Below are 13944 nucleotides of genomic sequence, written 5' to 3' on the forward strand. Positions count from 1 at the left end.
GAGCGGACGTGGCCCAAAACACGGGCTCGACAGCGGGCGGCCCCGGACTCTCCTTCCACCGAGCGCTCGCCGTGGCAACCGCGGATCAGGACCCCGGGGGGGGGGGCCACAAAAACGAGGCGCAAAGTTTTTTTTTGTGGGTGTCGTCGTTTTTTTCTCCCCCCCCCCCCCCCCATTGGCCGCTCCTCCTTTCCGAGGAGGGACGGAGGACCGAAGAGCGCGTGGCCGGTCCACCTTTCTTTCAAACGCAGCCGCACTCCTTCGCCGAGAGCTGCCGGAGCGTGTGGTAGCGGAAGTGCACGTCCAGGAAGGAGACATCGTCGTCGTAGACGGTGGGGCGGCAGCAGGGCCTTGCCCTCACCTCCTTCTTGATCAGCCGGGAGTTGCGCAGGTTCCTCAGCGTCAGGTCGTAGAACTTCCTCTCCGAGTCGCAGGAGCCGCTGCAGTAGCGGAAGCGCACCACCTCCTCCGACACCTGCGAGATCCCCAGGTCGCTCACCGTCACGTTGATCTCCTTCAGCGTGCATCCCTTGGCCGCCCGCGACTTGGCACGCTTGCTCCGCAGCGGCGCCCGCCAGTGAGTCCGACTCTTGCGCCGCCAGTCCGGCGAGCGCCGGTACCTCTGGATCAAGGCCCAGACCAACTCCTGCCCCTCCTCGTCCGCGTGGCTTTTAAACATGTTCTTATCTGGAAGGAAGCAGGGAGATTATCAAGGCTGGGCCTTGTCACCATCTATAGAAACATAGAAAACATAGAAAATAGGTGGAGGAGGAGGCCATTCGGCCCTTCGAGCCTGCACCGCCTTTCAATATGACCATGGCTGATCATCCAACTCAGTATCCCGTACCTGCCTTCTCTGGTAGTGTGCGGGGATCGCTGGTCAGTATGGACTCGGTGGGCCGAAGGGCCTGTTTCTGTGCTGTATTTCTAAACTAAACTAAACAGTCTCGACCTGAAACGTCACCCATTCCTTCTCTCCCGAGATGCTGCCTGACCCGCTGAGTTACTCCGGCACCTTGTGTCTACCTTCGATTTAAACTAAAAAGGAACCCTTCGTCAGGATGAAAGGGAAGGGAAGCGGAGGAAGGAAAACACCTAGGAATCCCTTCCCACCTCCCTATGAGGTAGGAATGGTGCCGTTTCGTCATAGAAACATAGAAAATAGGTGCAGGAGTAGGCCATTCGGCCCTTCGAGCCTGCACCACCATTCAATATGATCATGGCTGTTCATCCAACTCAGTATCACGTACCTGCCTTCTCTCCATACCCCCTGATCCCTTTAGCCACAAGGGCCACATCTAACTCCCTCTTAAATATAGCCAATGAACTGGCCTCAACTACCTTCTGTGGCAGAGAATTCCACAGACTCACCACTCTCTGTGTGAAAAGAAACTTTCTCATCTCGGTCCTAAAAGACTTCCCCTTTATCCTTAAACTGTGACCCCTTGTTCTGGACTTCCCCAACATCGGGAACAATCTTCCTGCATCTAGCCTGTCTAACACCTTAAGAATTTTGTAAGATTCTATAAGATCCCCCCTCAATCGTCTAAATTCCAGCGAGTACAAGCCGAGTCTATCCAGTCTTTCTTCATATGAAAGTCCTGCCATCCCAGGAATCAATCTCGTTTGTTTGTTCCTGAACTACAGCCAAAACGGTACACGATAGCGCAACAATTTTAGGCCCACCTTACTCACCGTCATCCCTCTGGTGCTAATGGAAGAAGTTTCATTGAAATCGGTGTTATAGTTTCGGAGCCAGCACCGCCATTCATTGTGATCATGGCTGATCGTCCACAATCAGTAACCCGTGCCTGCCTTCTCCCCATATCGCTTGATTCCGCTAGCCCCTAGAGCTCTATCTAACTCTCTTTTAAATTCATCCAGTGATTGAGAGTGATCAGCCATGATCGCATTGAATGGCGGTGCTGGCTCGAAGGGCTGAATGGCCTACTCCTGCACCTATTGTATAAAAAAAAAGAAAAAAAAAAAAGAATTCCACAAAAAAATTGTCCCTAGTGTGTGTGTGGGGATCGCTGGGCGGCACGGACCCAGTGGGCCGAAGGGCCTGTTTCCGCGCTGTATCTCTAAATCTAAAAAGCTTCCTTCAGCCCAACAGGTCCACGCTGGACATCAAGGAGCCAGTTGTACTAATCCCATTTACATAGTCGACAGCCATCCATGTCTTGCTGATTCGAGTCATTGTTCTAATATTTCATAAAACATTTTGCAAGGGTATCTGGCTCCTCCATCCCCTCGGGCCAGAATGCTTTGCTTCCATTGACGACAGAAATTAACTGAGGAAGGATTGTCCGAAGCTGTTTTAAGATCCACACAGGCAAATCAATCATATATATTCATGGAAGGTAGACACAAAATGCTGGAGTAACTCAGCGGGACAGGCAGCACCTCGGGAGAGAAGGAATGGGTGACGTTTCAGGTCGAGACCCTTCTTCGAAGGCAGTGGACCCCAATGCACTGGATGACTTTAAAAGAGAGTTAGATAGAGATCTCGGGGCTAGTGGAATCAAGGGACATGGGGAGAAGTCGGGAATGGGTCACTGATTGTGGATGATCGGCCATGATCACAATGAATGGCGGTGCTGCTCGAACGGTCTAATGGCCTCCTCCTGCACCTATTTTCTATGTTTCATCCGGTCCTGACTGATCCTAAAATCACCCACTGTGGCTGCCATGTTTTAAAAACTGAACTGGGATTCACTGTTTCATTTAGTTCAGTTTAGTTTATTGTCATGTGTACCGAGGCACAGTGAGAAGCTTTTGTTGCGTGCTAACCAGTCAGAGGAAAGGCAACACACGATTACAATCGAACCATCCACAGTGCACAGATACAGGATAAAAGGGAATAACGTTTAGTGCAAGATAGCGCAGGTAGCGCAGCGGTAGAGTTGCTGCTTTGCAGCGAATGCAGCGCCGGAGACTCAGGTTCGATCCTGACTACGGGGTGCTGCACTGTAAGGAGTTTGTATGTTCTCCCCGTGACCTGCGTGGGTTTTCTCCGAGATCTTCGGTTTCCTCCCACACTCCAAAGACGTACAGGTATGGAGGTTAATTGGCTGGGTAAATGTAAAAATTGTCCCTAGTGGGTGTAGGATAGTGTTAATGTACGGGGATCGCTGGGCGGCACGGACTTGGTGGGCCGAAAAGGCCTGTTTCCGGCTGTATATATATATGATATGATAAGTCCGATAAAAGATAGTCTGAGAGTCTGCAATGAGGTAGATGGGAGATCAAGACCTGGAGTTGTCTTATTTATGCCTCAATTTCCCATTAACGTTGAATCTATGGCCCTTACTTTTCCTGACGAACTCTTTTCATGATCTTAACAATTTTATAATAATATTTTTCCAACATAAAGTTCAATCAATCAGTCAAAATCTACTTCCCAGGGTAGAATAGTTCATCTCTCTTGTCTCCCTTCAAAGATGAAATATAATAACAATTATACTAGCAGACCAAAATAGAGACACCTGAGTCAGTTCACAAAGAATAAGTGACTGATTGATTTAACAAACATCATTTGTATGTAGTTGGAGTAAGCTCTACTTGAGTTTCTGCAGATCATATCCTAGAGTTTCTGTCATGTTATAATCTCTGTTATTTTACTCATCGAGTCACAGAGTGATACAGGCTTCTTGGCCCAACTCGCCCACACCGGCCAACATGTCCCAGCTACACTAGTCCCACCTGCCCGCGTCCGGTCCATACCCCTCCAAACCTGTCCTGTCCATGCACCTGTCCAACTGTTTCTTGAACGTTGGGATAGTCCCAGCCTCAACTACCTCCTCTGGCAGCTTGGAAGAGAAGGAATGGCATTGAAGCATTGAAGTCCGAAGAAGATGTCTTGACCCAAAACGTCACCCATTCCTTCTCCCCAGAGATGCTGGCTGACCCGCTGAGTTACTCCAGCATCTTGTGTCTATCTTTGGTTTAAACCAGCATCTGCAGTTCCTTCCTACACATATCTGATATATATATATATAATATATATATATATAATAAACCATATGCAAAAACAAAGCACTTCACTGCACCTCGACACACAAGACAGTAATATATCGGTGGATCGTTGAACAACTGCTACAGTTGTTACAGCGATGCAGTGGTTAAACGAGAAGATCAGGGGGCAATTCATGTTTCGAGATTTGGAGCTGTCTGTAAACCAAGAAGACAGAACATGGAGAGCAACGCCCAGCGTTAAACCCACTCTTCCTGCTCGGACATTACAGGATGAGTTTTGTAATAAGTTCATGAGTGATAGGAGCTGAATTAGGCCATTCGGCCCATCAAGTCTACTCCGCCATTCAATCACAGCTGATCTATCTCTCCCTCCTAACCCCATTTTCCTGCCTTCTCCCCATAACCCCTGACAATAGACAATAGGTGCAGGAGGAGGCCATTCGGCCCTTCGAGCCAGCACCGCCATTCAATGTGATCATGGCTGATCATTCTCAATCAGTACCCCGTTCCTGCCTTCTCCCCATACCCCCTGACTCGGCTATCCTTAAGAGCTCTATCCAGCTCTCTCTTGAATGCATTCAGAGAACTGGCCTCCACTGCCTTCGGAGGCAGAGAATTCCACAGATTCACAACTCTCTGACTGAAAAAGTTTTTCCTCATCTCAGTTCTAAATGGCCTACCCCTTATTCTTAAACTGTGGCCCCTTGTTCTGGACTCCACCAACATTGGGAACATGTTTCCTGCCTCTAACGTGTCCAACCCCTTAATAATCTTATACGTTACGTTTCGACACCCGCACTAATCAAGAATCTATGTATCTCTCTCTCTCTGTCTTAAAAAATATCCACTGACTTGGCCTCCACGGCCGTCTGTGGCAAAGAATCCCACAGATACCACAGCCACAACTTTCAATCTGCAGATATTCAGCTAAAGCCAATACATATCGTGTTCTGGCCCAATCCCTTTTTGTAAGCACAAATGAAGGAAGTAGACGCAACATAATATTTTGATCGTCATTTCACATCATAATGCATTATGTAGAGTAAAGACATGAACACAGCATACAAACTACAGGGCAGTCTTTCCAGCTAAACAAGTTCATGCTGTCAGAGTAGAATTTATAGTCCAGGTTACAGTAGAATTAGGCCATTCAGCCCATCAAGTCCACTCTGCCATTCAATCACGGCTGATCTCTGCCTCCATTGTGAATATGATATATATTGTGTATAATCTCTGAACATGAATTTAATCTAGATTTACAAATTCGCTATGGATTTTTATAAACTTCTTTCACATCTCCCCGTGACCTGCGTGGGTTTTTTCCCCCCGAGATCTTCGGTTTCCTCCCACACTCCAAAGACGTACAGGTTTGTAGGTTAACTGGTTTGGTGATAAATGTAAAAATTGGCCCTAGTGAGCGTAGGATGGTGTTAGTGTGCGGGGATCACTGGTCGGCGCGGGCCCGGTGGGCCGAAGGTCCTGATTCCACGCTGTATCTCTAAACTCAATAGTCAATAGACAATAGGTACAGGAGTAGGCCATTCGGCCCTTCGAGTCAGCACCACCATTCAATGTGATCATGGCTGATCATTCTCAATCAGTACCCCGTTCCTGCCTTCTCCCCATACCCCCTCACTCCGCTATCCTTAAGAGCTCTATCTAGCTCTCTCTTGAATGCATTCAGAGAATTGGCCTCCACTGCCTTCTGAGGCAGAGAATTCCACAGATTTACAACTCTCTGACTGAAAAAGCTTTTCCTCATCTCAGTTCTAAATGGCCTACCCCTTATTCTTAAACTGTGGCCCCTGGTTCTGGACTCCCCCAACATTGGGAACATGTTTCCTGCCTCTAACGTGTCCAACCCCTTAATAATCTTATATGTTTCGATAAGATCCCCTCTCATCCTTCTAAATTCCAGTGTATACAAGCCTAGTCGCTCCAGTCTTTCAACATATGACAGTCCCGCCATTCCGGGAATTTACCTAGTAAACCTACGCTGCACGCCCTCAAAAGCAAGAACATCCTCAAAAAATTGCAGAAGATTAGTTAAGCATGATTTCCCCTTCGTAAACCCATGCTGACTCGGAACAATTCTGTTACTGCTATCCAAATGCTCCGCAATTTCGTCTTTTATAGTTGACTCCAGCATCTTCCCCACCACTGATGTCAGACTAACTGGTCTATAATTCCCCGTTTTCTCTCTCCCTCCTTTCTTAAGATTGAATGGCAGAGTAGTCTCGCTGGGGCCGAATGGCCTAATTCTGCTCCTATCACTTATGACCTTATGAACGCCATAAACAGTCAGATTCCCATTGTGTATAATTGGCATGGAGCTCTACCAAAGACTCGCAGTGAAGAATAAATGCCTCTGTTGGAGCAGTCCAACGACCACGAGGACACTGTTTACTCAACAATGCAACGCTGACTACACCTCACCTCATAAACCAGAGGTCAAGTGAGAGTAGTAATCAAGGAGGCAAGGCGCACACTCATGAAAGGACCTCAGAGACTAATCCAATTACTTTCCTCTTTATGCACTGAGTCGGTGATAAATGTCACTCTGTGCGGCCCACACAGTGTGGACTGTTCAAAGTTGGCTGATATCTTCGGCTATTTCCCACTCACAATGCAAGTGCATAGAAAGATGATTTAAATTTTTTTTTTTAAAACCCCATTAAAATAGTTGCCGCAGGGCATGAGGGCCGGGGGAAAGACTCCCAGCTCTCCCTGCTCTGGTTGAGGGAATGCACATACTGTGAGGGACACGATGTCACAGTCACACGCACACAGTCACACGGTGGCGCAGCGGTAGAGTCGCTGCCTTGCAGCGCTTGTGGCGCCAGAGTCCCGGGTTCGATCCCGACTACGGGTGCTTGTCCGTACGTTCTCCCCGTGACCTGTGTGGAATTCTTCTCGGTTCCCTCCCACAATCAAAAGACGTGCGGGTTTTTGTTGGTTAATTGGCTTGGCGTAAATGTGAAACTGTCCCTCGCGCGTGTTGGGTAGTGTTAATGTGCGGGGAGCGCTGGTCAGTGCGGACTCGGTGGGCCGAAGGGCCTGTTTCTGTGCTGTATCTCTAAACTTAAATAAACTAAAGTCCCCCCCCCCCCTCAGAGGACTGGGGCAGACAGCGGCACAGTTAGTAAGGCCTCTACTCAAACGTATGTGGGAGACCCAGGTTGAATCATGATCTCAGGCGCTGTCTGTGTGGAGCTCGCACGTTGTCTCTGTGACGTTGATTTCCCACCTCAACATAAAGAGGTTCTGGGTGACCACTGTAAAACGTTCCCAAGTGTACAGTTGACTTCAGACTTTAGAGATACAGCGCGGAAACAGGCCCTTCGACCCATCTAGTCCGCGCCGCCCAGCGATCACACCGTAGACTAGCACCATTCCACACACCAGGGACAATTTTACAATGTTACAGAAGCCAATTAACCTACAAGCCTGCACGTCTTTGGAGTGTTGGGGGAAACCGGAGCACCCGGAGAAAACCCACGTGGTTACAGGGAGAACGTGGAAGCTCCGTGCAGACAGCACCCAGAGTCAGGATCAAAACTGGGTCTCTGGCGCTGTGAGGCAGCAACTCTACCGCCGCGCAACCGTGTGGCCCCCTGCTTGTTATAATCTGGGGGAAGGTGATGAGAGGAGAATAAAACACAGGATTGATGTAGCATTGAAGTGAATGATTAATTGCTGATTGCCACAGACAGGGAGGGCTGAAGGGCCTGTTATCTTGCATGGGAAAGAAAACTGCAGATGCTGGTTTAAATCGAAGGTGGACACAAAATGCTGGAGTAACTCAGCGGGTCAGGCAGCATCTCTGGACAGAAGGAATGGGTGACGTTTCGGGTCGACACCCTTCTTCAAACTTCTTCAGCCTGTTATCTGCCATTTATCTCCACGAGTCACAGTGGCACAGCGGTAGAGGTCATATCATAAGGAATAGGAGTAGAATTAGGCCATTCGACCCATCAAGTCTACTCTGCTGATCTATCTCTCCCTCCTAACCCCATTCTCCTGCCTTCCCCCCCATAAAGTTGCTGCCTCACAGCGCCAGAGACCCGGGTTCGATCCTGACCTTGGGTGCTGTCTGCACGGAGTTTGTACATTCTCCCCGTGGGTTTTCTGCGGGTGCTCCGGTTTCCACCCACACTCCAAAGACGTGCAGGTTTGTAGGATATTTGGCTTCTGCAAATCGTCCTCCGTGTGCAGTTTAGCGCTAGTTTGTCCAGGTGATTGTTGGCCAGCACGGACTCGATGGGCCGAAGGGCCTGTTGCCGCGCTGTAGCTCTCAACCAAACCAACCTAAACTGGAGAATAGTCTAATCCGGCATGTCTGCATAAATGTCAGTTGAATCCAAGTCTTCCATGAGAAGCAAAATGAGTTGCAAAGTAGGGCAGCGATTTCCTGATAATATTACTTAAACCGTGGCTGGCTGCAGAAGAGGTATCTAAGCAACATGGACACTAAAGAGAAAAGCTTTAACACAAAAGGAAGAATGTACACAGTGCCTAACCATGACCACATGACATCCCAAAGCACTTTTATCCAACATTTGTTCAGTGCAGTCATTTTCGTTTTGGAGTAAAATAGCATTATATAGGATCCTTGCTTTTAGAAATAGTCAACACGTGTGGTTGACAAAGAGAGTTTTAGTTTTTGTTTTAGTTTTAGCTTTCGAGATAAAGGTGGAAACAGGCCCTTCGGCCCACCGAGTCCGCTCCGACCAGCGATCCCACCCCCGTACACTAACACGCACTGGGGATAATTCACATTTATACCAAGCCAATTAATCCACAAACCCGTTCGTCTTTGGAGTGCGGGAAGAAACCGAAAATCTCGGAGAAAACCCACGCGAGATCGCGGAGAGAACACACACTCAGTTAAACTGAGAAAACCTTCCACCGGGACAGTAAACCAGGAATTATAAAACAAACGCAAAGGAGAGACGAGGTCAATTTATGTCTGAAGAAGGGACTCGACCCGAAACGTCCTTCTCTCCACAGATCCTGCCTGACCCGCTGAGTTACTCCAGTATTTTGTGTCTATCTTCGGTCAATTTAATTTAATACTAAAGGTTATTAGGAGACGACTCAAACTGAAATAGCAGTAGGGATTGTGTCTGTCCCATCCTTTAAAAGGGAAACGGATTATAAAAATGCAAGGAATTTAGAGAAAGGGTTCGGGATAATTTTTTTCAGATAGATGATTCAGTCAGAATTGGCATAATGACTTCCTTCTGTGCTATAAAACCCAGTGACTCAACAACTGGAAGTGAGTAAAGGAGGGTATTTTCCCTTTTGCTGCTGTTCTGTGACTGGCAACGATCAATTCATCGAAACATAGAAAAAATAGGTGCAGGAGTAGGCCCTTCGGCCCTTCGAGCCAGCACCGCCATTCAATATGATCATGGCTGATCGTCCACAATCAGTACCCCGTTCCTGCTTTCTCCCCAAATCCCTTGATTCCGTTAGCCCAAAGAGCTAAATCTAACTCTCTCTTGAAAATATTCAGTGAATTGGCCTCCACTGCCTTCTGTTGGCAGAGAATTCCACAGACTCGCAACTCTCTGGGTGAAGACGTTTTTCCTCATCTCAGTCCTAAATGGCCGACCACTTATTCTTAAACTGTGTGACCCCTGGTTCTGGACTCCCCCCAACATCGGGAACATTATTTCCCGCAACTAAACTGTCCAACCCTTAAAGAATTTTATTTGCTTCTATAAATTTAGTTCCAACTATTCTGATTTGCTCCATGCAAATGTTTTCACATTCCTGGTCATTTTGTTGCACCACCCTCCCTCATTTCCTCATTAGTTTAGTTCTTTGTGGTTTTTACAAGTTCAAGAAAGACCACCACAAAGCATTTATAGAATACCCTCTTTTTTCCCCATTCAAAACTCACCAGAAACCACACATTGAACTTGTCACTTTTTCTAACTTGTCACTGAGATCCGACATAGCTTAGTTGGTTAGTTTAGTTTATAGTCACGTGTACCGAGGTACAGTGAAAAGCTTTTGTCGCGTGCTAACCAGTCAGCGGAAAGACAACACATGATTACAATCGAGCCATTCATAGTGTTGCATGATACACGATAAGGGAATAACGTTCAGTGCAAGGTAAAGCCAGCAAAGTCCGATCTAAGATAGTCCGAGGGTCACCAATGAGGTAGATAGTAGTTCAGCACTGCTCTCTGGTTGTGGTAGGATGATTCAGTTGCCTGATAACAGCTGGGAAGAAACTGTCCCTGAATCTGGGGGTGTGCGTAGTTATTCATTACTATTAACTTTGTGGCACGGTGGCGCAGCGGTAGAGTTGCTGCCTTACAGCGACTGCAGCGCCGGAGACCCGGGTTCCATCCTGACTACGGGTGCTGTCTGTACGGAGTTTGTACGTTCTCCCCGTGACCTGCGTGGGTTTTCTCCGAGATCTTCGGTTTCCTCCCACACTCCAAAGACGTGCAGGTTTGTAGGTTAATTGGCTTGGTAAATGTAAAAATTGTCCCTAGTGTGTGTAGGATAGTGTTAGTGTGTGGGGATCGCTGGTCGGCGTGGACCCGGTGGGCCTGTTTCCACGCTGTATTTCTGAACTAAACTAAACTAAACTTCATGATCTGATGAAAAACGAACACAATTTCTGGCAATCAGCCCTTGGTATAGTTATCATAACCCCTCACCATTTCTAGTGGATTGGAGGGTGTTATCTGCCCACTAGGAGAAATTTAGTTTTAGTTTAGAGATGCAGCGTGAAAATAGGCCCTTCGGCCCACCGAGTCCGCGCCGACCAGGGTCACCCTGTACACAAACACTATCGTAAACACAAGGGACAACTTATGATTTTTACCAAAACCAATTAACCTACAAACCTGTACGTCTTTAGTGTGCGGGAGGAAACCGGAGATCCCGGAGAAAACCCACGCAGGTCACGGGGAGAACGTACAAACTCCGTATGGACAGCGCCCGTGGTCAGGATCGAACCCGGGTCACTGGCGCTGTAAGCCCTGTAAGGCAGCTACTCTACCGCTGCGCCGCCGTGCCTCAGTTTCAGTTTCCACAGTTTTAGAGTCCACAGTTTTGGTCAACGTCCTTCCAGTGGCAACTAACATGCACATATGAAAGGCCATCAACATACTCTGTTACCTCTGTTCATCTATTGACCTTATCCATAATTTTTCTGTTTTTATTTCAGGAAGGTGAATCTGTGGAGTTCAAGTCAATGGGTATTTCTAAGGCGGAGAATGGCAGATACTTGATTAGTACGGTGTCAGGGGTTATGGGGAGAAGGCAGGAGAATGGGGTTAGAAGGGAGAGATAGAGAGTTGTAGATTTGTAAATTTACAAAGGAGCAAAGAGGTCCTTCTGCAGTTGTACAGGGCCCTAGTGAGACCACACCTGGAGTACTGTGTGCAGTTTTGGTCTCCAAATTTGAGGAAGGATATTCTTGCTATTGAGGGCGTGCAGCGTAGGTTTACTAGGTTAATTCCAGGAATGGCGGGACTGTCATATGTTGAAAGCCTGGAGCGGCTAGGCTTGTATACACTGGAATTTAGAAGGATGAGAGGGGATCTTATCGAAACGTATAAGATTATTAAGGGGTTGGACACGTTAGAGGCAGGAAACATGTTCCGAATGTTGGGGGAGTCCAGAATCAGTGGCCACAGTTTAAGAATAAGGGGTAGGCCATTTAGAACAGAGATGAGGAAAAACTTTTTCAGTCAGAGAGTTGTAAATCTGTGGAACTCACTGCCTCAGAAGGCAGTGGAGGCCAATTCTCTGAATGCATTCAAGAGAGAGCTAGATAGAGCTCTTAAGGATAGCGGAGTCAGGGGGTATGGGGAGAAGGCAGGAATGGGGTACTGATTGAGAATGATCAGCCATGATCACATTGAATGGCGGTGCTGGCTCGAAGGGCCGAATGGCCTACTCCTGCTCCTATTGTCTAGATCAGCCATGATTGAATGGCAGAGTAGACTCGATGGGCCGAATGGCCTAATTCCACTCCTTGAACCTATGATTTAGTGTTTGAGTTATGATTAAATTATTGTGTAAACTGGATGTGTGTGAGGAGCTGATTGAACAGTTGCTGGGATACCTGAGCTTGCCTGTGATATAGTACAGCCATAAAGGGTAGCTCTTTGTTAAATTGGTAACTACAGGGGATGAAGTTATTAATGCAAATAACTTTCACAAGATGTGAAGGGATGTTTGAAGCTGCTTCAAGATCTGACTTTGCCCAAAATAATTGGGAGCTTTTAAACCTGTATCAGTGATTTAGTACCAAAGATGGACACAATATGCGGGTCAGGCAGCGTCTCTGGCGAGAAGGAATGGGTGACGTTTCGGGTCAAGACCCTTCTTCAGAGTAGCGTACGGGGTGATCGCTGATCTGCATGGAGTCGGTGGGTCGAAAGGGCCTGTTTCCACGCCGTATCGCCAGAGTCTATAGTCTAAGTTTGACCCTCCAGCTGTGCTACAGTGGATAGTTCCAGAGAACTAGGACTTGGTCTTGGACTGGCTAGCACGCAACAAAAGCTTTCCACTGCTCCTCGGTACACGTGACAATAAACTAGAGTCAACGAAACTAAACTAGGAACTAGGTAACGTTCCTAGATTGAGAAATAAGAACATGCATGTAGTTCAGGAGGGCAGAAACAAAGAAATTCAGGCACTGGGTTATATCAAAGGTAGACACAAAGTGCTGGAGTAACTCAGCGGGTCAGGCAGCATCTCTGGAGAGGTTGGTTGACCTTTTGGGTCGGGGGTCTTCTCCAGACTGGAAGAATGGTCCTCAGTATCCTGTGGTAACTTACTCTTTAATCAGTTTTCTGTTCCGAGTATTACCGGAGAAGAGGTTTTAACTGGGGAGTGGGACCAAGAACATAGAAAATAGGTGCAGGACCAGGCCATTCGGCCCTTCGAGCCAGCACCGCCATTCATTGTGATCATGGCTGATCGTCCACAATCAGTAACCCGTGCCTCCTCATCTCCTTCCTCAAGGTACATCCTTTAATTCTGAGGCTGTGCCCTCTGGTCCTAGACTCTCCCGCTGGTGCAAACATCCTCTCCACATCCACTCTACCCAGTATCCATTCAAGTGAAATGATTGATAGAGCCATATACAATCTAACATCTTCTGTGTCAATCTAACAATAAATGTTCTCAAAATGCTGGAGTAACTCAGCAGGTCGGGTAGCATCTCGGCAGAGAAGGAATGGGTGACGTTTCGGGTCGAGACCCTTCTTCAGTCGGGCAGCATCTCGGCCCGACCTGCTGAGTTACTCCAGCACTTTGTGAATAAATACCTTCGATTTGTACCAGCATCTGCAGTTATTTTCTTACACTAACAGTACATGTGTTTGCACCACACAACGCAGCTGCGACCAGCTGGCCTATATGTACCTGTACACATGTGCCAGGGAAAGCTACTGTTCTCTTACATTTCACTTTGTAAGACTGGGGGCTGGGTGGCAGCCTTGGGTCCTGAGGCTGGAGTTCTTCGCGCGAGGCTGGAGCCATGGTCCTCCCTCGAATGGACACGTTTCTGTATATCAGAGCTGAAAATATGGTACTGAAGAGCATTGAGGCGACCACCACGACCTTCCATACCTTCATCTTAGAGCATTACACAGCGGCAAGGCCCTGCAAAAGACAACAAGCAGCGGCATTAGCATCGGGGCAGTAAGTGTCGACGGCCAATGTAATTAAAAAACTGATTGAGGACGATCAGCCGTGATCACATTGAATGGCGGTGCTGGCTCGAAGGGCCGAATGGCCTCCTCCTGCACCTATTGTCTATTGTCGAAAAGGAACTGCAGATGCTGGTTTATACCAGGCTGCACAGCGGTCGAGTTGCTGCCTCACAGTACCACAGATCCGGGTTCCATCCTGACTACAGGTGCTGTCTGTACGGAGTTTATACCTTCTCTCCGTGACCCGAGTGGGTTTTCTCCGGGTGCTCCGGTT

At 47.8% G+C, this 13944-nt stretch overlaps 1 protein-coding gene across 3 annotated transcripts in view; it reads right to left on the bottom strand.

Annotated features, from left to right (window-relative positions):
* Positions 1 to 240: 240 nt before the first annotated feature.
* nrtn (neurturin) overlaps positions 241 to 13944 on the bottom strand; it is a 92443-nt gene continuing 78739 nt past the window's right edge. For all 3 annotated transcript variants that reach the window (XM_078423516.1, XM_078423518.1, XM_078423517.1), the window contains exons 2-3: positions 13419 to 13620; positions 241 to 687 (exon numbers count right to left, since the gene is read on the bottom strand). In XM_078423516.1, the coding sequence (XP_078279642.1) occupies positions 242 to 687; positions 13419 to 13593 (621 nt within the window). In that variant the 5' untranslated portion in view covers positions 13594 to 13620 and the 3' untranslated portion in view covers position 241. The remainder of the gene's footprint in view (positions 688 to 13418; positions 13621 to 13944) is intronic.

Source organism: Rhinoraja longicauda, chromosome 28 (assembly GCF_053455715.1).
Source record: "Rhinoraja longicauda isolate Sanriku21f chromosome 28, sRhiLon1.1, whole genome shotgun sequence".
NCBI classification, from domain to species: domain Eukaryota; kingdom Metazoa; phylum Chordata; class Chondrichthyes; order Rajiformes; family Arhynchobatidae; genus Rhinoraja; species Rhinoraja longicauda.